The sequence below is a fragment of the Diceros bicornis genome, chromosome 39 (genome assembly GCF_020826845.1).
Source record: "Diceros bicornis minor isolate mBicDic1 chromosome 39, mDicBic1.mat.cur, whole genome shotgun sequence".
Lineage (NCBI taxonomy): Eukaryota > Metazoa > Chordata > Mammalia > Perissodactyla > Rhinocerotidae > Diceros > Diceros bicornis.
Genome location: NC_080778.1, coordinates 25,587,372 through 25,612,716, shown reverse-complemented (window position 1 = coordinate 25,612,716; position 25,345 = coordinate 25,587,372). Strand labels below are relative to the sequence as shown.

Genomic DNA, 25,345 nt, shown 5'->3' with positions numbered 1-25,345 from the left:
AGATTCTGACCTAGAGGTCAGAGAAACTCTAAAAAATCTTTCGCTACTCTAAAAAATAAAAAATATGCATATTTCTCAGATATACACACAATCTAACAGAAGACTCTTCAAAGTCGCACTCAGTAAGAGGCCAAAATTATTTATCATTTGACCATTTTTAATTTAATAAAATTTAATCAGTACAACAATGTTTGTCACGTACACGCAATCAAAATATAACATTAAACTGGTCGAGGAGATATAGCATAAGACAGAAAATATGGTCCTTGTGTTTAAGCACATTAAATACAATATTTCATTGATTCTGAGATGCTGTCCATTGTAAGATACATTATTATTTCACATGCCACAAGAAAGAAAATATGCTACTTAGAGCTTTTAATCACTTTCTCATCCTAAGTATTGACTTCTTATTGAAAAGCTCTTTTAGATTTAGTTGGACATAGCTTTTTCATGTCACGCTGAAACACACATGAAAAAATAAGTCACATAAGTTGGTTAAGTATTTCAAAACTGTTCATATTCAAACTCTTACTCTTGTAAATCACTTTTTGAAAGTGCTTAACATCTGCGTTTTCCTGTGCAGTTTTGTCCTTCATGTTGTCAAAAGCTTTGAAGATGCATCATTGCCTAAAGAGCATTTGAGTTTTCTCCCTGGGGTTTCTTTCAAGCGTCTGACCCCCATTCAGTAAGCGTTGATGCTGACTCATCCTTGATCTTACCAAAGAGAACTGACGGACGGTTTTTAGACAACAACAAGAACACATATTCTTTGCTCCAAATTTTTTCATGGTTTTTATCCTGGAATGCTGAGGATTCCATTTATCCAGTCATGCTACTGAGAGTAACAACCAAGCCACGACACATTTCTGCTGGTTTACTTTCAGTTATTTGTATGTCCACAGGGGGTAATGTTCTTGGTGGATTACGTAGGACCCTGGGGTACTATTTGAGGTGACTTTTAGCCAATCACACCTCTCCCTTTCTCTCTTTTCCTGAGCCCTGGGGGAGTCATTCTGGTGTGAGGAAAATCCTTTTCCTTTCATGTTTCTTTGAGAGGCTCTATTATGCCATTTAATTCTCTTCCATTAAGGATTAGGCTTTCATCAAACAATACATGTATTTGTTTTAAAGCAGTGACAATATGAACCCTTATGAACAAGTCCATGCCTGTGTAGAGAATTCTGGAGGCCACCTGGCTAGCAACGATTATAAGGAACTACCATTTATAAGACACACTCTAATTTCATTCTGGTGTTAAAGTGTGAAAAGAAATGTGCATGTTAGAATTGGCTAAATACATTGCCCTTCAAAGGCATGTGACTATTGTACTTCCTGCTTAGTCCATTTTTTTCTGACAACTCCTTACCCCTCCCCATACGTTTAGAAACAGGGACCTATTCCCACAGTCTATATTTGTACCTGCCCATCAGCTGGCAATAGTGGACAAGCCTTTGAGCAAGCAACTAACCCAGCCTGAGCAAATCATTGTCGCTTTGACCAACAATTGGAAATTAGGATCAAGACATTCTAAACTGGCCTCATATGGGAAAGGGATGTAAAATGCAGGAGCCATATTTTCCATGATGAGAATTTAGGAGTAGGGAAAAGTAGGAAAAAAGGGAGAAGTTCAGTTCTAAGGGCCTTCTGTTCCCTCTCTGAAGTTCTTCATTGAGTCTTTCTTATCTTTAGGTGTCAAGAAGATGTCCCTGTATCCTTATAATAAATCAACACATACAGCTCCTTGTTGTGGCTTAAATGAGTTAGATGTGTTTTCCGTGACATGCTGATAAAATGCCCTAAATATTTCAACATCTAAGATAAAAATAAGAAAAATACATAATTATGTTAATCCTCCTCTGTTACAGTTGAGTGTTCAGAGCGCTTGATCATCTTGACATTCTGCAGTGTGTGAAGGTCTACACGTGAATGTTGATGACAACAGTGAACTCAAACCTGTGGGCAGAAAGGGGCCAGTACTCTGAATTCCTGATTAAGACACATGCATGCCAGAGAGTGAGGAATAAACCCTACAGAGATCCATGGACTTACCACATCAGTGGAGATTTTAGGTGTCCAGAGGGCTGGGCATGCTGGGTAAAGGATAAGACATTGCAATTAAGAAAGAGGTCAGTACTTGATGGTCCTCTCTGGATTTTGGTAGTAGAATATTCTGCTTTGGGGAATATTATTCCAATGAATTTATTGAGTGACTCATAAAACCACCAGCTTTGAGTGGGATCCAAAGCAAGAGAGGGATCTACAGGAGATTTGGGCACCCCAGGAAAGAAAGCAAGATCACCTGGTCCAACTCTGTTATAAATATGCTAATGGAAGACCTCCCAGCAAATACACTAAAGTTATTGACTAGTGAGCGAATCCTCATCTGTGGGATACAGATAGTATGATGCACCTGATCTGTCTACAACTGATTTATGGGACATGGCTCTCTGAAAAATGTTACATGGCTGTGTAATTATCAAAGCATAATATAGAGATGTTTCATTACCATAATAGCTTCCTTTTGTGTAAATGATGCACTCACAAAGGCCCTCACTGATTAGATCTGGGCTAGCAACAATAGGTAGCAGGGATGGTGCCCATGAATGGCCCAACAGCATAGGCTCTTTTTCACACAGGCTTAGCTGTCTAATCTGTCAGCAGCAGAAACTGACTCTAATCCTTTGGTATTGTATCACCCTCTGTGGAGTCCAGTCAGCCACTTGGTGACAAGTTGATTTCAGTGGACTTCTACCCAGGAAGGGCAGCAATACCTTATTAGAATTGACATCTACCTCAGATATGAGTTTGCTTTCTTTGTCCTCAGTATTTCTGTCAGCATCATTTCCAGGGGTTATAGAAAATTTGATTTACAAATAAGGGGTCCAGCCATACATCCCCTTGGACCAAGGGTCACATTATACAGTGAAGACTTAACCACTGAGGAATGTTTAGGACCCATTGGTTCTAACATACACCACAGATAAAATTGATAAAATTCTTGGCAGATTGGAATGGCATATAAAAGGTTCAGCTCAGAAGTCAGCATGGAGATGACACCTTGCAGAACTGAGGCAGTGTCTCCCAGGATGCAGTATATACGTGCAGAACCGAAGACCAATATGTAGCACTATGTCTGTAACAATTAAAACATATCGAGATGGGATTTAGCAATTGGAAGTAGGATGGGTCTCTCGCATCATCATTTCCAATGGCCAATTTGCAATAATTAATGTTTTCTGTCCCCACACCAAGGAGTTTGCTAGATTGGAGGACCTAATTCCTGGAGGTGGATGACAGGGAATGTTTCCACAAGGGAACACAATACGATTTCCAATAAACCTTAACTATGACATATGCCTGGTTGCTTTGAGTTCCTCATCCTAGTGGATAAACAGGAAAAAAAAAAAAAAGGAACTAATATAACAGTGGAGGGGAGGAGAATAGGGTTTCTGCTACAAAATGGGAACAGGAAGAATTATGTCTGAATTTGCTGGGATAGTTCTTGGTGCTTCCACAGTGAATGATTAATTGCAGCAATCATGGCCTGATGAGAGTAAGACATTCAAGGTCTTGTATCCATCAGGATTGATGGTCTGGGTCACCTACCAGGCAAACAACTAGATCAGATGAAGCTTTGGTGGGAAGAAAGGGAAAACTAGAATGCGTGGTAGAGGAGAGAGATGTTGAATACCAATTATGACCTTGGGGCTAGCTGTAGCAGTGGACAATAGAGGTTTCTTGTCGTAGAGTGATTTAATCATTTTTAGAGCTTGGGGACCACCACCCTGAGGCACCTAGAGCCACCACATTGAAGAGCAGATGACAGAGGTCACCTAGGGAGGCCCAATCAGACTTGTTCAAGAGGAGATCATGGCAGACATTTCTTGTATATTACTCATGCCCTAGGCGAGTGGTTCTCAATTGGGAGTTATTTCCATCATCTCAGGTAGGGTTGCCAGATAAAATACAAGACACTATAAGGGCAAGTACAAATAAAAAATGAGAGGCTTAACTCTCCCCATGGAAAATAAGGGAAGAGACTCCTCCCCTCCCTTTTCTTAGAGCATTTACTTTAGAAAACTTGTCATTCTAAGTTCCTACTCTCTCTCTCTTTGAAATGTATGTAAATTTTTTTTTAAAGCTAAATATGCCTCTTGCTAGCTTTAAGATTCAGGAATATCTTTTGCAGGAACCTGGGAACCATCTCTTTGAAAAGTAATCATCAAGGGAGATGCACCTCTATCTCCCAGCTTCTGTGGAGGGAAGGAGCCTAACTTTGGTGGGCACCTGTCTCCAGATTGCAAAACTACCTTTTGTCATAAAGATATGAGAAGTTTATTTTTCATTTGAGTAAAGCAAATTGGCTAATGCAGATAACCACTCCAAATACCAAGTGAATTTAGGAATCATTATGTGTGAGGAACGGTGCTATCAAGTCCTTTTACTGGAGTACTAGTTATAGTTTATCTTGAGAACATGTATGTAATGGGTGACATTTGCTTGGTTATGCAAAAGTGTGAGATTTCTTTCTGTCTTTGTAATCTCTTTAGTGGATTGCCTGTGATGAATGTCAAATTACAGTTTAATGCTTATTCCACAATAAAATTATCTTCTTTCTCTTCTACCTTTGTGAGGAGGTTTTCTTGGTTTGGAGGAGATTTTGTTTTTAATTATTTCTATCGAACAATACCCAATACCCAGTTAAATTGGAATAACCGGTAAAATGAATTTTTTGTATAAATAATTTTTAATATAAGTATGTCCTATATATTGCACATACTATTTGTTTACATGAAATTAAAACTTAACTGGGTGAAATGACTCTAGACACAGACCTTATCCACATCACAAAAATTAACTCAAAATGGATTACAGACCAAAATGTAAAATGCAAAACTATAAAACTCCTAGAAGATAACATAGGAGGAAACCTAGATGACCTTGGGTATAGCAATGACTTTTTAGATACAACATCAAAGGCATAACCCATGAAAGAAAAAATTGATAAGCCAGACTTTATTAAAATTAAAAACTTTTCCTCTGTGAAAGAAAAAGCCAAGAGAATAAGAAGACAGGGGCCGGCCTGGTGGCGCAAGCGGTTAAGTGTGCGCGCTCCGCTGCGGCGGCCCAGGGTTCGCTGGTTCGGATCCCGGGCGCGCACCGACGCACTGCTTGGCAAGCCATGCTGTGGCGGCGTCCCATATAAAGTGGAGGAAGATGGGCACAGATGTTAGCCCAGGGCCGTCTTCCTCAGCAAAAAAAGAGGAGGATTGGCGGATGTTAGCACAGGGCTGATCTCCTCACAAAAAAAAAAAAAAAAAAAAAAAGAGAATAAGAAGACAAGCCATAGAATCGGAGAAAATATTTGCAAAAGACACATATGATAAAGGACTATTATCCAAAATATACAAAGAAATCTTAAAACTCAACAATAAGAAAACAAACAATCTGATTAAAAAATGGGCTATATATCTTAACAGACACCTCACTCAAGAAGATATACAAATCGCAAATAAGCATACAAAAACATGCCCCACATCATATATCATTAGGGAAATGCAAATTAACACAACAACGAGATAGCACTACACATCTATTATAATGGCCAAAATCTGGAACACTGACAACACCAAATGCTGGTGACAATGTAGGGCAACAGAAACTCTCATTCATTGCTGGTGGGAATGAAAATTGGTGCAGCCACTTTGGAAAACAGTTCGGTGGTTTCTTACAAAACTAACAAACACCTATTCATAGATGTTTATAGCAGCTTTATTCATAATTGCCAAAACTTGGAAGCAACGAAGATGTCCTTCAGTAGGCAAATGGATAAATAAACTACGGTACACCCAGACAATGGAATACTATTTAGTGCTAAAAAGAAATGAGCTATCAATCAAGGCGTGAAATGATATAGAGGAACATTAAATGTATATTATTAAGTTAAAGAAGCCAATATGGAAAGGATACATACCATATAATTCCAAATATATGACATTCTAGAAGAGACAAAACTAGGAAGACAGTAAAGCGATCAGTGGCTGTCAAGAGTTGGAGTGGGGGAAGGATGAATAGGTGGAACACAGAGAATTTTTAGAGCAGTGAAAATATTCTTTATGACATTATAATGATGGATACATGTCATTATGCATTTATCCAAAACCATAAAATATACAACTACAAGAATGATCCCTAATGTAAGCTATGGACTCTGGGTGGCGATGATGTGTCAATGTAGGCTCATCAGTTGTAACAATTGCCCCACCGTGGTGGGGGATGTTGATAGTGGGAGAGGCTCTGCCTGTGTGGGGAAGGTGGGATATGGGAAATCTGTACTTTCCTCTCAATTTTGCTGTGAACCAAGAACCACTCTAAAAAAAATAAAATATTTAATAAAAAAAAAAAAATCTAACCGGGTGCCTTCTATTTTTGTTTGCTAAATCTGGGAATGTTATTCCCCAAGGGACAATTGACAATGTCTAGATTAATTTTTAGCTGTCACAACAGGATGCTTGGTGTCTAGAAGGTGTGGCTAACCATGCTGCCATACATTCTACAGTGCACAGGTCAGCCCTACAACAAAAATCATCCAAGATGTCAACAGCGTCCAGGTTGAAAAATATGGACTTGGGGGTACCATAAAGTCTCTTTGTTTCACTCCCTTAAAGCTTTCTGTGAAGCCAGAATGCTACTCAGCCCCAGCAGAGCCACAAGTTTTAACTGTAAGAAAGTTAATGCTCCTGAGGGCAACCATCTATCAATGGGAAAACAGTTGGTGGGTAAGTGTCACAGTCTCCACATCCTTCAGTGGGACGTTTCTGATGTCCTACACAGTTTATCAGGATACTCTGGACCATTGAGCCCCAGTAGCCCACAGCAGTAAATATCACATTGTTTAATGAATATTTTTCTCTTTCTCATCTCATTCTTCTCTCTCCCTCATTTCTGCTTCCCAAAGTCACCTCTCAAATAAATTATCTCTATCCAAAATATTTTCTCAGGCTCTGACTTGGGGATCACCTAATATAAGGTATACTATTTCAGATAGAAAGTATCCTCCTAGGAGCATCATGTCCTGAACATGCTCACCCTGAAGTGCTGCGCAGTCAGTTCCTTGTTGTGGAGGGGTACCGGGTAGTGAGCTGCTTGTAGATCCTTCAGAGCTGCAGAAAGTTTGCCCTTATCTTTGAAACTAGCAATCACATTTCCAACAGCTTTCAAAATTGTTAGAGACTTCTCTGTGAATCGACAGCTCTCCTGTGAAGAGAAAACATAGCAGCCAGCCTCACTTTCATTTATTCAAGTGTAATTAAGTTTACAAAAATTTAATTTCTGTGAATATAGTAAATCTCTGCTCTATGGTTGATTAAATAGTTATTTCTGGAGGACTTACATGATCAAGGTACATTGTTGGGTGCTGTGGTCTCAGATATAAAGCAAGGAACCCAATTCCTGCTGTAGCGGGAACACATAGGAAGAACATCTACCCCATATTGGGGGCGAGGGGAAATCTCTCTACAGGATTAACATTCAGACTTAGTTCTAAAGAATGTCCAGGGATTAGTCTGATAAAAACTGTGGGGGATTTGAGGATTGATGGGCAGAGAAGAGTTCAGGGAGAGAGCAATAGAGATCAAAAGACAGGAGCTTGAACTAGCATGGGCTCCAGCTCCCTCCTGCTAACTCAGAGGAAACAATAAAAGCAAGGAGACAGGGATACGGAAAACACTATGGAGGTTCCTCAAAAAAATTAAAAATAGAGCTATCACACACTCCAGCAATCCCACTTCTGGCTGTATATTCAAAGGAAATGAAAACAAGATATCGAAGAGATATCTACACTCCCATGTTCGTGGCAGCATTATTCATATTAGCTAAGATATGGAAACAACTAAATGTCTGTCAATGGATGAATGGATAGAGAAGATGTGATCTATATATGTAGGAATATTATTCAGCCACAAGAAAGAAGGAAATCCTGCCAAATGTGACAATATGGATAGACCTTAAGGGCATTGTACTAAGTGAAATAAGTCAGACAGAGAAAGACAAATACTTCATGGTATCACTTATAGGTAGAATCTAAAAAAAAAAGTCAAACTTCTAGAAACAGAGAGGAGAAAAGTGATTGCCAGGGACTGAGGGGTAGGGGAAATAGAGATAGGTTGGTGAAAGTGTATAAACTTTCAATTATGAGATGAATAAGTTCTGAGGATCTAATGTATAAGAAGGTGACTATCATTGATAACACTGTATTGCATAATTGAAATTTACTAAGAGAGTAGAACTTAAATGTTCTCATCAAAAAAAAAAGATAAATATGTGAAGAGATGGATGTGTTAATTAACTGGGTGGTGGGTATCCTTTCACAATGTATGTGTATATCAAATCACCACAATGTACATTTTAAATATCTTACAATTTTATTTGTCAATTATACAACAAAAAAGCTAGGGGAAAAAAAGAAATTGCAATAAATCTGTAGTTAGAAACAAAAATCAAAAGGAGAAAACCCTGAGGAGTTTGCAGATTTTCTAGATTGGTGTGTGAGGGCTAGTTAGTGGGTGGTGGAGGAGTTGCCCGAAGCAGAGAACACTTGGAGGTAGCATGAAGAGGGTGAAGTTGGAGGAAAAACTTTGTAAAGTCTGTTTTTGCCCCTTTTCTAGTGGGAACCATGGTGGAATCAGGTGCAATCATTGCTCCATGTTTCCCTGCAGAAATTTTGAGGATGGCCCAGGAGGTATGTCTGGACAGCCCAGACTCCCCGATGGAATGAGAAGCTTATGAAAACAGATGCCACTGATTTGCCACCTTAATGCATCTCCATCGTTGATAGTGCTGTTGAGTAGATTCTGACTCCTAGCGAGCCTGTGTACAGCAGGGCGGAACCCTTCCCGGTCTTTCTGCACCATCCTCTCACCTTCCAGCAGTATATCAGACAATGCTCTGCTGCTATTCACAGGGTTTTCATGGCCAATCTTTTCGGAAGTGGGTGACAGGTCCTTCTTCCTAGTCTCTTAGTCTGGAAGCTCTGCTCTAACCTGTCCACCATGGGTGACCCTGCTGGTATTTGAAATCCCAGTGGCAGAGCTTTCATCATCACAGCAACATACAGCTGCCACAGTATGGCAACCAAAAGACGGGTGGTGTGGTTCCCTGACCAGAACACGAACATGGGCCACAGTGGTCGAATCTTATCCACTAGACCACCAGGGCTGGCTTCTCCATTACCTCCTCCCAAACTCCCGGAAGCCTAGGGAAAGACTCTTCTCAATGGTGTTTCTCCCTGAGGTGAAACCATGACCAGAAAAGTTGTCTGGTCAGTTGGCAGCGATCAAGTATGGCTCTGAGGAGCTTGAGTCTCTCTGCTCTTGGATCAGTCCATCCTCTTTTGCTTCTTCACTAGAACTGAAGACTACTGGGGCCTGGCCTTGAGCCCTAACAATGTTTATAAGATAGAGGAGTTGATAACCCCAGGGAAATATGAGTTCACAGACCAAAATAACTAAGCACCTAGAGAGTTAGATCACATAAAGAATGAAACAAACTGGATAATCCCTGCTATCTAAAGCAGAATTATTATTTATCAAAAAAAAAAAGAGAGAAAACAAGATTTTAAAATAAGCAGGCTGAACATAATTAAGGGACTAAGAGACATCTACTTATAAGGCAGGCTTACCAATCCTCCTTCTGTGTCCATTGAAGGGGAAAGAGAGGAGGGGTGAGAGATGGTGCAGCAAAAAGAAGAGGCAGCCATGGGGAATCCTGCACAGTCACTGCCTCAAGAGGCAAGAATGCAGGACTGGAGCATGTCTGGGCCGTGGAAACAGAGCACGAAGGAGTTAGTCTTCAGCTATCTTGCTGTGACCATGGCCAAGAGGTTTACCGACTGGCTGAGAGGATCCCACCTCGTTAATGTGAGAACGTGCTATGTGGAGATGGGTTGAGGGAGAGGGTAAAGCTGAATTATGCAGTAGGAAGGCCCTGTGCAAATCCTTCCCCAAAATGCACCTGCCTACACCTCTAAAGACGATGTCCTTTCCAGGACGTCTAACTCCAAGGCAGGAACTCAGGGATATCTGGCCCAATTTACCTTGTCTCTTCTTTCAGACCCTGTCAGAGCAGAGGAGCAAGAGAAACTAAGGAGAGGCCAAGAGGAGAAAGAGGAGATGAAGAAGATGTGACAGAACCTTCCCTGGATCCTCTCCCCCTGAATCCCGGAGACCCACGTGCCAAATTCCTTAGGCCGAGGAAGGGGTAAATGGAGCACATGATATCAAAATTTTAAACTGTATTACAAAGGACTATACTCAGGGCCGGCCCAGCGGCGTGGCAGTTAAGTGCGCAAGCTCTGCTTTGGCAGCCCAGAGTTCGCAGGTTCAGATCCCGGGTGCGGACCTACACACTGCTCATCAAGCCACGCTGTGGCAGTGCCCCACATACAAAATAGAGGAAGATTGGCACAAATGTTAGCTCAGGGACAATATTCCTCACCAAAAAAAAAAAGGACTGTACTGATCCTTTATACCTCCCCAAAGACCAAGAATACTGTAAGATCTACCTGAGACATTAACAGATGTGAAAGGGGATTCAACAGAACAGATGTGAAGGCAATTGTTGGAGAAAAACTAAATTATCTTATTTGTATCTCTATGGAGTTTAGATTGTTTATTATACATGTCATATTTGGGAATTTCTTGCAGAATATACTTAATAGTTTTAAAAGGTAAAAAATGGGTAAGTTGAATAAAAGACAGGAATGTGGTTTAGTTCAAGTTCTTTGAAAATAAAGCACACAAAAAAAATCACAGTTGCTAAAATATTTACCGGCTCAAAGGAAGGTAGCACAGCATCTTCATCTCCCATGACGAAAGTCACCATGCTGCAGATGTTTATGGAATGCCCAAAAGGGGAATATGCAGTGAACAGCAGCATGTGTCTCCTAAAGAGAATGGATGATATATGAGGACAAAGTATTTCATTTGTTGTGGTCCTTCCTTCTGTTAGTTTTTTGATGACACTTTGTGCTCAAAGTCAAACGTTACTAAGAGTTGAATTCTTTAACACAGATACGATCAAGACCCTTGGATTTTCACTCTCAAAGAACCCTCAGAGATCATGGCATCTCTATTTCACTAATTATGTCAGACAAAAGTTGTGACACTAGTTGACAAACTTGCACACGCTGGAGATATCTCCCATACACTGCAGTCACAAGACTCATCTTGATTTTTCCCTGACAACAGCAATAATTCACAGTGTTGTAGGGCTTTGCAGATTTTATAGTTATTTTCTCACCAATGCATAACTTAATGTGTGACAATTCTGTCTCTCCTACCAGGTGGCAGTATCATTAAGAGCAGAGACATTCACTTCCTCTCAGTTATTGAACATTTAGAGTATGCTTAAAACATATGTGTTGATAGGTTAGGTCCTGTGGGGTAAAACGATTTCTTTATTAATTCCTTGTCCTTGGTTGTCTCAATGGATGAGACACTCAGACAGAGTAATTAATGATTTCTGGGAGAGTAATTAATGATTTCTCCATGTCAGAGTTTTTAGGGCAGGTGTGAGAAATATTGAAGTTTTAAAATTTATTATTTTCTAGGAATATTGGATGCTTGCCATACATTATTTTAGCATTTGATTTTGTTGCTTAGGCTTTGCTTTTTTTTCAAGAGCCATAGCTTTTTATTCATCACATAGAATTAGCATGATTGATCTTGGGGAATCCAGCAAAAATATTTATTTCCTCTGAAATATGAGGTGATATTTTGAATTTTATTTATCAAAATCAAGAAAACTTTTTGATTATACATATTGTCTTTAAAATGGAAAATGTTACGTGTTTAGCCAACTTTATCTTAATTAGAAATAAAATCTACCAAAACAGACGACAGGTATAACTATAGATTGGTAGGAGAAAACACTATGTTTCTCAACCTGTTTTTAAATAAAATCATAGTTCTTGCTAAAGAATATAGTAAGACTTACAAGAAAACGAAAAGTATTCTTAATAAATTAATTTTAGGAAATGCTGGGTTAAATAAGTTTAAACCATATTCTTTACTAAAGAAATTACCAGACTGTTTGACAATTATGAATCTTCCAAAAGGGGATTCAATGTACAACATTTCTTTAATTTACATGTTCATGGAATTATTTTTCTCAAAAATCACAATGACAGATTTGTGCCTTATGAAATCACTTCAAGAAAAAACATCCTAGATTCTATATTGTTTAATTATTTAGTAGTCAACAGTTTACAAGTCTTCAAATAATTCTTAGTATGGGAACAATGAAGTTATTCCATACCCAACAGGCAGGCGAATGATTGCAGCCTTGGTAGCATATGTATGAATCTTCAGAACAAGATTGCGTGGCTTCAGAGATTTCCAAGAAACTGTTTCAGCTATAAGTAGTCCAGGCTCTATGGGAGGACTGTCTTTTCTTAAAGCTTGAGGAAAAGTGAAAAATATTAAAACTTGATTGTGAGAATATAGCTGGCCTTCACTGGTATTGCTTTTTATCCAGTAACAACATTAATAATAATAATAAAATCAGGAATTAGAGATATTCTAAAAATGTTGATTACTCTGGATAAATAACTATTGGAAAGAATACTCAAGTGGAACCCAGACCTTCCTCCCATGTCTTCTTTTCCTCCTCATAATCATCCCCTTGGGTGAAGAAACCAGGAACGGGAAAGTTAGCAAGAGGAGGACAGATAGGTACATCTCAATGGAGTATGCCATCACTTTTATTATCTACAGCCATAATCACACTATCCCTCTAGTTGTGATTTTAAAGGAGGAAAAACACCACATCTAGGAAAATAAGAGAAAGTGGCAAAGTAAGGTCAAAATATCCCATTATCTAACTTTTTACGTTTGATTCTTAGCTTTGACTTTGTGTGTAGAAATAGCAAATATTTAACAAAAATTTAATTTTAATATCAAGTTTTTCTCTGCAAATGAATAAAGAATATCAACTATTCTTCATTAGCAGATGAGGGCAAAATATTCTTTACCCTATTTCCACATAACACTCAAGCCGAGGCTATATGGCCACACCATAACCCGAAACACCTGTACACACAGAGAATGTTCTAGAACATGGTGTGGCTTAGGAGCTATTGGTTAGGCAGACATACTAAGCTTACACCATTAAAGTTTGGAAAGTCTATTCAACAAGTGTTAATCGCCCATCTGCTATATACTTGACACTATTCAAAACATTGGGGATATCTTGGTGAAAAATCATAGTCCTTGCTCTCAAAGTTGGCAAGACATTCAATATGAAGCATTCAGCAAATATTTATTGAACCTCTTCAGTGCCAGGTACTGTTAATTTGAGTTAGAGAAAAATGCTTTAACAACACAGGCCAAAGAATTAAGGAATGATGTTTTGTGCGTGTGTGTGCAAAGGGCTGGCCTTAGAGAGGAGCAGAGACAGTCCATCCATTAGAACAGGAGAGAAGGCTAACAAGAGCTTAGGAGAGTTCATTATGGGAAGATGAGGCAGGTCATTTCTGCTGCCTTCTATCTCTTCTGTGAAACAGCAGCAAGATCATCAGCTGAATATGAGTGAGGATGAGAGTGGGTATTAGAGATTGAGAGAGAGAGAGAGAGAGAGTGATTTGAAAATTTGAAATAGTCATGCTTGAGAATGAGACTGGGAAAAATGAATGAACTAGGGAAATGTTGGCAGTGCTTAGAGGCATTTTTGAGATCTGTTGTCCTCAATTTAAACTAAGGCTAGCTGGTATGATTTCTTTTTTTTCTCTCTAGTCACATTCAGCTGCTCTGATGCAACCACAGGTTAGGTTCAGTTGTTGGGTTTAACCAACATTAGGATTTTGCCAGGAAAGTAAGATAAGAGGGTAAACACAGCAATTGTGTTGAGGGTATATGTGAGGATACAACCACAATGGTGGACCATGGAGACTATGTTGGGAAGGAGAGAAATAAGGACGTGAGGAGAGAGATGGACGGAGGAAAAGTGGTAGGGTCAATGGTGGTCCAGTGGAGTCAAAGAATTGTGGGAGCGGGAGATGTATAGAGAGTCAACTGGAAAGTCAGGGGGTGGTGGTCAGAGAGCTTGAAACTGAGAGGATGTAGTTACTGGTATGATAAATTCTAACGTATAATCATGAAAGTAGGGGGCCAAGGTGGGAGGCGGGAAAGGATCTTTGGAATTGGAGGAGGAAGACGATCTCAGGAGGTGGTGTAAGTGTGACTCTCTTAGAGAGTCTGGAGAGGGAATAAGTTCCTTCATCCAGAGCCTAAAAATCTTCCTATGCATTTCCCCTGGACTGAAGGTGAGCTAGGCTTTAAGATTATACTTTTCTAGAGCCCTCTTACCTCCAGATTCTCCCCAGTGGACCAATGCAGAAAAGCAAACCAGTAGTTCAATAGGTTTTAGACTATCCACAAATAGATAGTAGGACACTCGTTCCCCTGTGAACTGCAAGAAATCAGGACAATCATTGTACTTAATATTAGTCTGTTAATGCTGTATTTCCCACTTCTAATAATAATACAATACCTAAAATTTATAGAGAACTTATTGTGTTCTAGACACCACAGTAAGTGCTTTACAGGTTTAATGATATGAAGAAAATCATACCTGGCAAATGTCGGCAATAGTCTATGGAAGTTGGGTCTGCAGGGCCTGTGTGAAACTGGCTGCCGTATTAGAGAGAGTCAAGCTCTTCTCCATGACTAAACAAAAGGGATATGCTTGTTCCAGAAGTGACAAATAGAGGAGGAGACTGGGCTCAGGGCTGAGCAGTGCTCAGAGAACGGGTCCCTGATAAGTAGGCAGCCCACAGAGTAACTTCGGTAGAGCATGGAAATGTCTAAAGGGGATGCTTTACGGTATTTTGCAGAGTGGTATGTGACAAAAACCTTCTATTCCTTCTTTCTACAAGATCTTCAGAAATATACCCATTGCATGTTAATGCACCAAACTGGATTTTTATTTTGGAGATGCAAGAAAGTACTGAGTAAAACCAGAACTTCCCTTAAAGGAAAGCCACATAGGGTTATGTGAACACGATCATAATTCATCCTATATGGGTACTATTATATCCGTAATTATGGGGGAAGATACTGAAACGCAGAGAGGGTAAGTGATTTGCCAAAGGTCACAGAGTTTGCAAGTAGCAAAGGTGAGACTCCAAAGTAGGTCTAACTATTTACCTGCCCCCAAGCCTGGTTTCCTCAACTATTGTGCTATTTTGCCTCTCTTATTCTCAGTACTTCAAAGGAATTTTGACTGTGGTATATGGTAAATGAGTTACATGAATTTAATTGTTGTGATACTTTAAAAGCTTTTCACATTATTTTACAACAATTTAAAATAACCGGTTAAAATGAGAAAAATCTCTAGAAATACTGTGAAAAAGGAAACACTTTTATTCAATGAAGCATGACAAGATTGCTAGAAATGCTGGATACAATGTAACGATGTTACATACGATTGCTTCCCCCAATATTTTCCTATAGTTAGCATGTGACATTTTACTTCATGCGTTTCCTTTTATCTGCAATATGTTGGTGATAGAGACGGTTATTTCAAATATTCACTATCTAAAACTATGCGGGACCCCTGAATTTGCCAGCCCAGCGTGTGTGTTTGAGGAGGAGTTTCAGCAGAGCTCACGTGCTGTCATTTTTCAGAGTTTGAGAATTTGGGGGTTGAGTGGCCCCAGAGACCACATGGAGGGGGTCTGCCCTGGTGCCGCCACAAGGCACTTTTGAGAGCCCCCTGCTCCGGCCCTACACTGAGCACCAACGGATCAGCTAAGGAATGCGCAGAGGAGACGCTTCAGGCTCCATGCCCTCAACTCAGCTTGCGGCTCCTCTGGCCACTCAAATCAAGAATGTCTGGCCTCAGACCACAGTCCTTCCTTTCAGGTCATATTAAAGGCTATTAAGCTTGGGTCTCAACAATCTGTAAGAAAAAGTTATCATTTTCTCACACCACTGATGTTAAAAAAATTTCAGGGGAGAGGGCCAGCCCGGTGGCATAGCAGTTAAGTTGATGCTCTCTGCTTCGGCGGCCAGGGGTTCGCAGGTTCGGATCCCGGGCACGGACCTATGCACCATTTATCAAGCCATGCTGTGGCAGGCGTCCCACATATAAAGTAGAGGAGGATGGGCATGCATGTTAGCCCAGGGCCAATCTTCCTCAGGCAATGGATGTTAGCTTAGGGCTAATCTTCCTCACTCACACACACACACACACACACACACACACACACACACACACACAATTTCAGGGGAAAAGAAAGTACTCATAGGGATGTCATCATTTTATTTTGCCAAGGTGGGATTTTAAAAGGAAAAAAAAAGCCTCTATTTACCATTACTTTTTAAAAATAAGATCAGAATAAGGAACACTTGGCCATTTTGCAAACACCTACACATATATATCAGGACAGTGACGTATAACAAAAACTCATATGCAAACTGCCTTTAGTAACAATGACAGCCAACATTTATTTTCACTCACTAATTAATAGGCATACATTATCTCATAATAGGCTTCTAAGCGTTTGGCATACATTATCTCATTTATTTTTCAACTCTATGATATAGGTCTTTTATTACTGCCATTTTATAGATAAGAAACTGAGGCAAAGAGAACTTAAACAAAGTGCCCAAAGTCGCACCCCAAGTGGAGCCTGGATTCAAAACCAGGCAGTCTAGCCCCAGAGCCACTCGTCTGCTTCTTCCTCAGGCATCCCAAGTGACAAAGGCACAGGCGCCAAGTCAGACAACCAGTTCTCGTGATGTTTGTGCGACTTCTTAGTTTTGTGATTCTAGACAATTCACTCAACCTTGATCTGCCTCAGTTTCCTTACTTGAAAAATGATGAGAATAATAATCCTTTCGTAGGGTTTGCTATGAGGAGTTAATGTAACAGAGAACCTAGGTCAGGGCCGGCAACAGAATAGGAACCTATAAATGACTGTCATTTTATTATTGCCAACAGCTTGAATATGTAAATATGCCTAGGTTAACTGTACACTACACATTATTCTCATACCATGCTCTGGGGTCAGTCATTCGAAATTAACAGTTTTGTTATCTTCATAAGTCCAAACATTCCTCTGGGTGCTTTTAAGACAGACTTCAGGACTAGGTCGACCATTTCTTTCCCCCATCCGCCCAGTCACTACAAGAGACCTGATTCTTACTTTCAGATCAGGTAGCCAGCTACAGAACACAGGTTGCTCAAAAAGCTTTCTCTGCCTGCATTTTCATCTAGTACAAGTGCCATGGGAAAAGTCATCTCCAAGACTCCTTACTTGCCCCAGCTCTGCACACTGCTCACGGAGATACGGGATTTTCATGGGGGGCTTGTACGGCCCCATACAGGCAACATGCAAGTTTCGGTACATGTTAGATTCCCAGGATACGTTTTATATTTTCCCCCAAATTTCACTCAATGTGAGATTTGTTAATTCATTCGTTCATCAATTTTTTTATTGAGTTCTTGCCTCATGTCAGGACCGGTATTGCAATTAAACACAAGGACAGGGTCCTTCTTCTAAAGATGCTGACACCAAGGAGTGGGGAAGTGGAGGAGCACGGAGAAGTAATCAGACAGTTAGGATGGAGGGAGGTAAGTGTCTGGGGGGGATAAATAATACTTGGTACATAGATACTTGACCCAGACTCTTTGGCCAGGGAAGCAGGTCTCACAGAGTCAAGGACCTCCATGCTCTTCTGGAGGATTCTAGGCGTTAGCCAGATGGAGGCAATAAGGATGAAGAGGAACAAACTCTGGGCAGAGGGAAGAATGTGGGCAAAAATAACAGATGTGGTAGTGAAAATGTGCTTATGTTTTAGGAATTGCACACAATTCAGTGAACACTAATTGAAATCAAACATAAATTTATTTGTGCTTCCCCTTCATTACTTCATAAATCAAAATTTTCTGAATGTGAATTTATATAATAATATATATAATGCAGCTCAGGATTGAACTACTACGATGTAACCAGATGGATCCCACTTAAGGATATGAGGTAGCGAAGTTTTGCTTACTGTCTGGGGAAGAGATTAGTAGAAGACCCTAAGAATTAATTTTTAAAATATAATTGTGTTACAAGTTTAGAAAGGCTTGACAAATTTGAAGGCGTTTTTCACTAGCAAGATTCTATCAAAAATTTAGGTATAAGAAGGGAAAGAGAAAAGATTATAATATATTTACCTTGAATTCTGATTTTTGAAAGTTAAAGCAATATGAACTTGGCTTGTGGAAAATATATATATTCCTGAAAAACATTTATAACAGGTTATTGTCATTATACACAACAGACTAGTACGACATGTTAAGTTTCTTAGAATCAAATAATGATAGGTAGAACAAGGTAAAGACACATGAAAGTTAAAAAATAATAGCAATTCAGAGAGAGAAAAGTGGTTGCCAGGGCTCGGGGGTGAGGAAAATAGGGAGAGCTCGGTAAAGGGTACAAACTCTCAGTTATAAGAGCAATAAGGTCTGAGGATCTAATGTATAACATGGTACACTGTATCATATAATTGAAATTTTCCAAGAGAGTAGAACTTAAATGTTCTCAACAACAACAACAAAAAAAGGTAAATATGTAAGTTGATGAATGTGTTAATTAACTCACTGGGAGGAATCTTTCACAATGTATACATGTATCAATTCATCACCATGTACACTCTAAATATCTTACAATTTTATTTATCAATTATACCTCAACAAAGCTGGGAAAAAAATAACAACAACTGTATTGACTTAGTTGCCCTAAAGGGACAAAAATGATCTCTCTCAGTGAATAAACTGTCCTCATCTTCATCATTAAATAAGTCTTTGAGGATAAACTGAGAAGGGACTTAGCATGGTTAGGCTATTAATGTTCTATGTGGACAATCAACTCACCCATTTTTTCTTCTAACATTTTCGTTTGATACTATATCAACACTAGACTAATATTGGCTTAACTCTTTTAAATGATAGCTAAAAATTAATAGCTTATATATCCACTATATTAAATACACACAAAAAAAATTATACTTACTCAAAGCATACAGAAAAGTCTTCAAAATCTAACCATATTTCTTTAGAAATACCAGTATTTATTGCTGTAAGTTCCTCCTGCGATTTTTCCTGTGTTTCTGTCGTCTGGCTGACCAAATCTCTTTCCAAACTAATTCTCTCAGCTTGATGGGCTCCATCATTCAATCCAAGGTCTGTTAGTTCATCTGTGCATAGCAGAAGATAAACATGTCAAATACACCTATGTGGTTAAATATGAAGTTATTAAGAAAGGGAAATTTATAGATGGAAGTTCGCATATCAAAATTTATTTTGAGAAAACATTTACTGATACAGTCATTTACGTGCAGCCCTCAAATTTGTGGAGGTCCATACAGAGACACATTTTCATACTCTTGGGAGAATTGAATCACAATTTATACGTATAGCAGAGTATTCAGAAATTTTGAAATCATTTTCATAAATTTGTGCACACATTCTTTATAGATTATAGTTATAACAGAAATTAGCTAGCTTATGTACTTAAAATCTGCTATAGACAGACATATTCATATAATAAGGGATGGCTCAAACAATAGAAGAAGACAGAAAAACTTGAAAGATTTATTGCAACAAATGTATTTCTATAAGATCTATTGCAATAAATGCATTTATTCATTATTGCAAAGATCTACTGCATTTATTGATTACTGCGAAAAATAGCACATTTATTCAATTATTTCAAAGATCTATTGCAATAAATGCATTTATTATTTCAATTAAGCCACTTAATTGCTCCCTATAGTCAGTGATTCTGTGATCTTATTTTATGTTTATCAAGTAATGCGTAAAATTCTTATAGACTTCTTGAACCAGAATTTTATATAGACACATGCCACATACTTTTTTGAATTTGAGGCTTGGCTAAGTCCCTATTTAGGAACTGAGGAATTTGTAATGGTTCATAACGTGCATGCATCAAAACACATGGACTTTACTCATGGGCCCTTAATCAGATCGTCTTTTATTTGGACTTTAAGCTTGAATTTAACAAGTGAGATTATCTGATTTTTTTAGTCCAGAGCAGACTAGACTCAACACATCAGAGGAGGCTGGAGAGAGGCGGAGAGCCAGGAGAAGGGAGAGCTAAAAGCTATCAAGAAGCAGAGACCGCTTTGTGCTTTGATGTTTGTGAAAAAAATCATGAGAAGATTATTAATTTACCTTTTCCAGGTATAACTTGTGAAGCAACATTACCCTGTGAATTGAAAGGAACACATTAAGAAACCACTTATAAATTCAACAAAATATTATAGCTGTCTAAAGCATCAAACTTTTTAAAAGAGGAAATAGTCTTTAAATATTCAAGAAACAGATTTCTGCAAATACTTACTAAAAAATACAGTAAAACAGAGAATTTATTTTTAACCTTAAAATTCAAAAGATGTGAATTTAATTAAATTGGCTGAGGGTTTAAGTTTATTGACATTTAAACAAAGAATATGTGAATTTATCATATGATTGAATCTTATAATAAAGTTAAATTAAAACAGTATCTCAAAGTAGATATGGTACTTGGTATGAGGGACTTGTCATTAATACGGATTGAGTATAATGAGATTATAATTGGCAATTAATGTATAGAACCTAGAAAGGCTGGTTTCAGATTATAAAAATTGTTCCTCAAAATTTTAACACGGAAATTAAGTTGAATTCACATGTACAGTCTGTTTTCTCTGGAATACAATTAAAATAAGGTTAAAAGATAAAATGGTATAACCTCATATAGACCGATAATGGGTGATGTCAACAATATTTTGGATGATGTAAAGTGGATGAAGGAGATAACAGAGTAGAGATAAGTGAATACTAAGGGCTAGTGAGAAGCAAGCCCATCCGTGTCTTAGGACCCCAGAAGCAATTAGCAGGCATCTGAGACGGAGAGAATGAGATATGGGCTGAAAATAGAAGATTGGGATGAATGTCTATATAAGGAACAGACAAATCCCCTCTTCTTCTCCCTAATCCCTTCTGGCTTAATATGTAGCCCTCTTCTGTCTAAACAGGCCACTAGAAGTTGCTTCAAGTGCAGAAATTAAATGAGAAATCTCTGGATCTGGGTTCACAGATACCATGGGAAGCAGGAAAGGCTACTCTACAGAGAGCAGAGGAATTAAGTGAAAGACCATAGGCTGAACCTTGGGACTCCCAGCTCCTCTGTGCTGCTTGGCCTCAGTAACACTGATGGATAAGTGCACACCAACCCCTGTGACCCCATTCAAGCCCAGCAGAGAGATTAGAGGACCCTTAACTGGAGAAACTGATCAGAACCAGGGAAAAGCCCCAGGGAATCTGACATTTGGAGCTAATCCTACCCCAAAATGAAGTTCATTCATCCCCAGTTACCTAAATTAAAGTCTCCAGTTGACAAACTGTATCCATGCTATAAAGCTGCTTCCATTAGCAGCTCTTTAATGTCGTAAATTCCTTAAACACATATGTACAACCAAGTATCACCAGACAATTGACGAAAGACTCTTACATGAAAGAAAGAAAACAATGGATGTGGGTGAGGAAATTCCCAGAAAACAAAAACAATAATATAGACAGCAATTTTTAAAATTAGCAATATCAGAAAGATAAAAGGATATCCATCTATCAAATAAGATATTCTACAAAATATAATCAAGAACAAGAGAAAGCTCTTTAAAAGTAGGAAAAGTGAAATAAATTCAACAGAAAGTTTGGACAGTAAGTTATATAAAAGACAAAGAGAATAAAACTAGAAAATTTTTAGAAGAAAATAATAGATGAAAATCCTCATGGAATTGGATTTGGCAATGATTTCTTGGACATGAGACCAAAAGCACAGACAACAAAAGTAAAAATAGATTAATTAGAATACACAAAAATTAAAAATTTCTGTGCATCAAAGAACACAATCAAGAGTGAAAATGTAACCTACAGAATGGGAAAAGTATTTGCAAATCATTCATCTGATAAAGGATTAACATAAAGAATATACAAAGAACTTCTACAAAGAGCAACAACAACAACAAAACTTGATTAAAAAATAGGCAAAAGACTTGAAAAGACATTTATCCAAAGAAGATATAGAAATGGTCAACAAGCACATGAAAAGATGCTCAACATCACTAATCATTAGGGAAGTGCAGATGAAAACTACAATGAGATATCACCTCACACCCATTAGGATGGTTACTATTAAAAAACAACAACAGGAAATAAGTGTTAGTGAGGATGTGAAGAAATTGGAACCTTTGTGCACTCTTGGTGGGAATATAAAATGGTACAGTCGCTATGGAAAACAGTGTGGCAATTCCTGGAAAAGAAAATAGAATTACCGTATTGATCCAACAATTCCACTTGTGGGTATATACCCAAAAGAACTGACAGCAGCATCTCCTAGAGATATTTGTACACTCATCTTCATAGCAGGATTATTCACCAAGTGATCATTGATGGATGAACGGATAAACCAAATACAGTGTTTACATACAATGGAATATTATTCAGCCTTAAAAAGGAAAGAAATGCTGACACATGCTACAACGTGGATGAACTGGGAAGACACTGTAGTAAGTGAAATAAGTCAGTCACAAAAATACAAATACTGCACGAGTCCACTTACCCAAGGTACCTAGAGTAGTCAAATTCACAGAGACAAAAAGCAGAATGGTAGTTTTAAGGGGCTGAGAAGAGGGGGAATGGGGAATTGTTGTTTGATGGGTATAGAGTTTTAGTTTTGTAAGACTAAATGAGTTCTGGGGACCGCCTGTACAGTAATGTGAATGTACTTAATATTATTGTACTGAGAAGAGGAAATTCTCGAGGAATAGTATAAGAAAATCCTCCAGAACTGAAAAACACGAGTTTCCAGGTACACTTTGGGAGTACCCAGACACTTCACATAAAAAGACTCATACCAAGGCCAATCATTGTGAAATTCCATTATTCCAAGAATGAAAAGAAAGTCATAAAACTTTCCGAGAGGACAGAGAGTCACATACAAACGATCAAGAATCACAATGTCATCTGTATCCTCAAGAGCAGTGCTTTGCTATACACACACATGGTAGAATGATTAACAGGATCAAGGTAATTAATACACCCATCACCTCACATGACTGACACAGTTAACGCTTCTTTTTGTGTGTGTGTGGTGATGTTCAATAAAGTCGGGAAAAAAAAAAAGAAAGAAAGGGCAATGCTTGAAGGTAGAAGACAAGGGATCAAGAAAAAGCTTCAAAAATTCTGAAAGAAATGACTTCCAAACTGGAATCCTATATTCCACCAAAACATAAATCAGGCGGGAAGGTGGAAGAGAGACATCGGCAGGCATACAAGTTCTCACAATTTTCATGTCCCCTACATCTTTTCTCAGGAATTATTGGAAGGTGTGCTCCAGCAAAATTAGGGTATATACTCAGAGGAGAACATAGTTTCCAGAAAAGAGGAAATCAGTCAGAGGAGAGAGGTGCCAGTCTCCATCAGCTTGAACTAGAGCAAGAGGGCAAAGGGTGCAAGGGGTGATGTCTCCAGGAACACAATGGGCATTTATAGAATATCTGATGTGTTTGACTGTGTGGCAAATGGTGTTTAGAGAGATTTTCTCTTTTTTTCTTTTTTTAGGGTTTGGGAAGGCCTACTAATGTGTCACAGAAAAGCAATCTAATGAAAAAATGCAGTAATTAGCTTGTACAAAAAGTTGTATAAGAAAAGACATGTCATCATGTTTGCCTCAGCAGTAATAATCGTTACATAGCTAGGTGCACATGTACACAGAGTCATGCAAGAATAGTCGTGGTACCATTGCTCGCGGTCGTGAGAAACAAGAAGCAACGAATATAGTCATTAACATCATGAAAGATGAAACAAAATGGTAGGCTAGTTATACAATAAATACCTTCGACCAGTGAAATGAACGAGCTGTGACATGCAACAAGAGAGACGAATCTCATCAATGATGTTAAGTGAAAGAAGTCCCAGAAGAATTAACACAAAAACCCATTTAAATAAAATTATATAACAATTAAACTAACCTATATATATTTTAATGAATATATACATAATTGGCAAAATTAGAAGAGTTTGGAGTTGATCAGTACCAAACTCTGAATGGCAGATAGAAAATACAACCCAGAACAGACATGGAGGGGACTTCCTTAAAAGGTGAATATTCCATTTTCTAATCTAGGTGACGGATACATAAGAAGCTTGTTTAATAGTATTCTTTATTCTGCTCAGATGCATCTTATACATTCTTTTATGTAGAATATATTTCACAATTTAACAAAAAATCTTTTATGGTTAAGAATTATAAACTTGAATAATAATAGTAACAGTTACCTGAGATACAGTTCCCGTCAATTGACTTAAGTCCTGTTGGCTAACGGCGGTAGTTTCATCATTTTCCATAAGGGAAGGTAAACCAGATCCTAGTGGCACCCCTTTCTTAATAAAAGATTGTACAAAACGACTAATGGAAAAATGAAACGAGACTTCTGTTATCTTAATCTCTTGTTGAAAGTAACTAATAAATAACTGCTGTTTTTTAATGGAGGTATAATTGACATACAACATTATATGCGATTCAGGTGTATAACATGATTCGACATTTATATATATTGCAAAATGTTCCCCACAACAAGTCTAGTTAACATTCATCCCCACTCAGCTACAATTTTCTTCCTTGTGATGAGAACTTTAAAGATTTACTCTCTTAACAACTTTCAAACATACGATGCGGTATTATTACCTATAGTCACCATGCTGTATATTCACCTCCAGGACTTATTTATCTTATAACTGGAAGTTGTACCTTTTGATCCCCTTCACCATTTGCAACCCCCCTCCCCGCCTCTTGCAACCATTAATCTATTCTCTGTATCTATGTGTTTTGTGTTTGTTTTAGATTCCACATATAAGCGAGATCATACGATATTTGTCTTTCTCTGTCTGACTTATTTCACTTAACATAATGCCCTCGAGGTCTATCCATGTTGTCAAAAATAGCAAATTTTCCATTGTATATTAAGTAACTGCAGTTTTGTCAACAAAGAGAATGTTCTGATTTTGTTCTTTTTATCATTCTCATTCTTTTACAACCATTAATATTTTTTGCTTCATGTTAAAAATGTTGAACTGCTTTCTATGCTACTGAAGAGATAGTCTCTGTTAGTCAATGCATTGGTGTAATTTCCTGGACACTACTTATTTTAAAGCTATGGTCATCATCTTTGAATGTTGATGGTCAGAACATGGGAAGTGGACAACACTTAGAATTGATTTAGCTAAGTAT

The 25,345-nt window shown here is 38.3% G+C and overlaps 1 protein-coding gene across 1 annotated transcript in view; it reads right to left on the bottom strand.

Moving 5' to 3' along the window:
• ADGB (androglobin) overlaps nucleotides 1-25,345 on the bottom strand; it is a 174,620-nt gene that overhangs the window by 65,784 nt on the left and 83,491 nt on the right. Inside the window, exons 13-20 of the mRNA XM_058534238.1 lie at nucleotides 24,394-24,523; nucleotides 20,248-20,281; nucleotides 19,067-19,250; nucleotides 18,229-18,292; nucleotides 14,367-14,469; nucleotides 12,319-12,460; nucleotides 10,831-10,945; nucleotides 7,093-7,260 (exon numbers count right to left, since the gene is read on the bottom strand). Coding sequence (XP_058390221.1) covers nucleotides 7,093-7,260; nucleotides 10,831-10,945; nucleotides 12,319-12,460; nucleotides 14,367-14,469; nucleotides 18,229-18,292; nucleotides 19,067-19,250; nucleotides 20,248-20,281; nucleotides 24,394-24,523 — 940 coding nt within the window. The remainder of the gene's footprint in view (nucleotides 1-7,092; nucleotides 7,261-10,830; nucleotides 10,946-12,318; nucleotides 12,461-14,366; nucleotides 14,470-18,228; nucleotides 18,293-19,066; nucleotides 19,251-20,247; nucleotides 20,282-24,393; nucleotides 24,524-25,345) is intronic.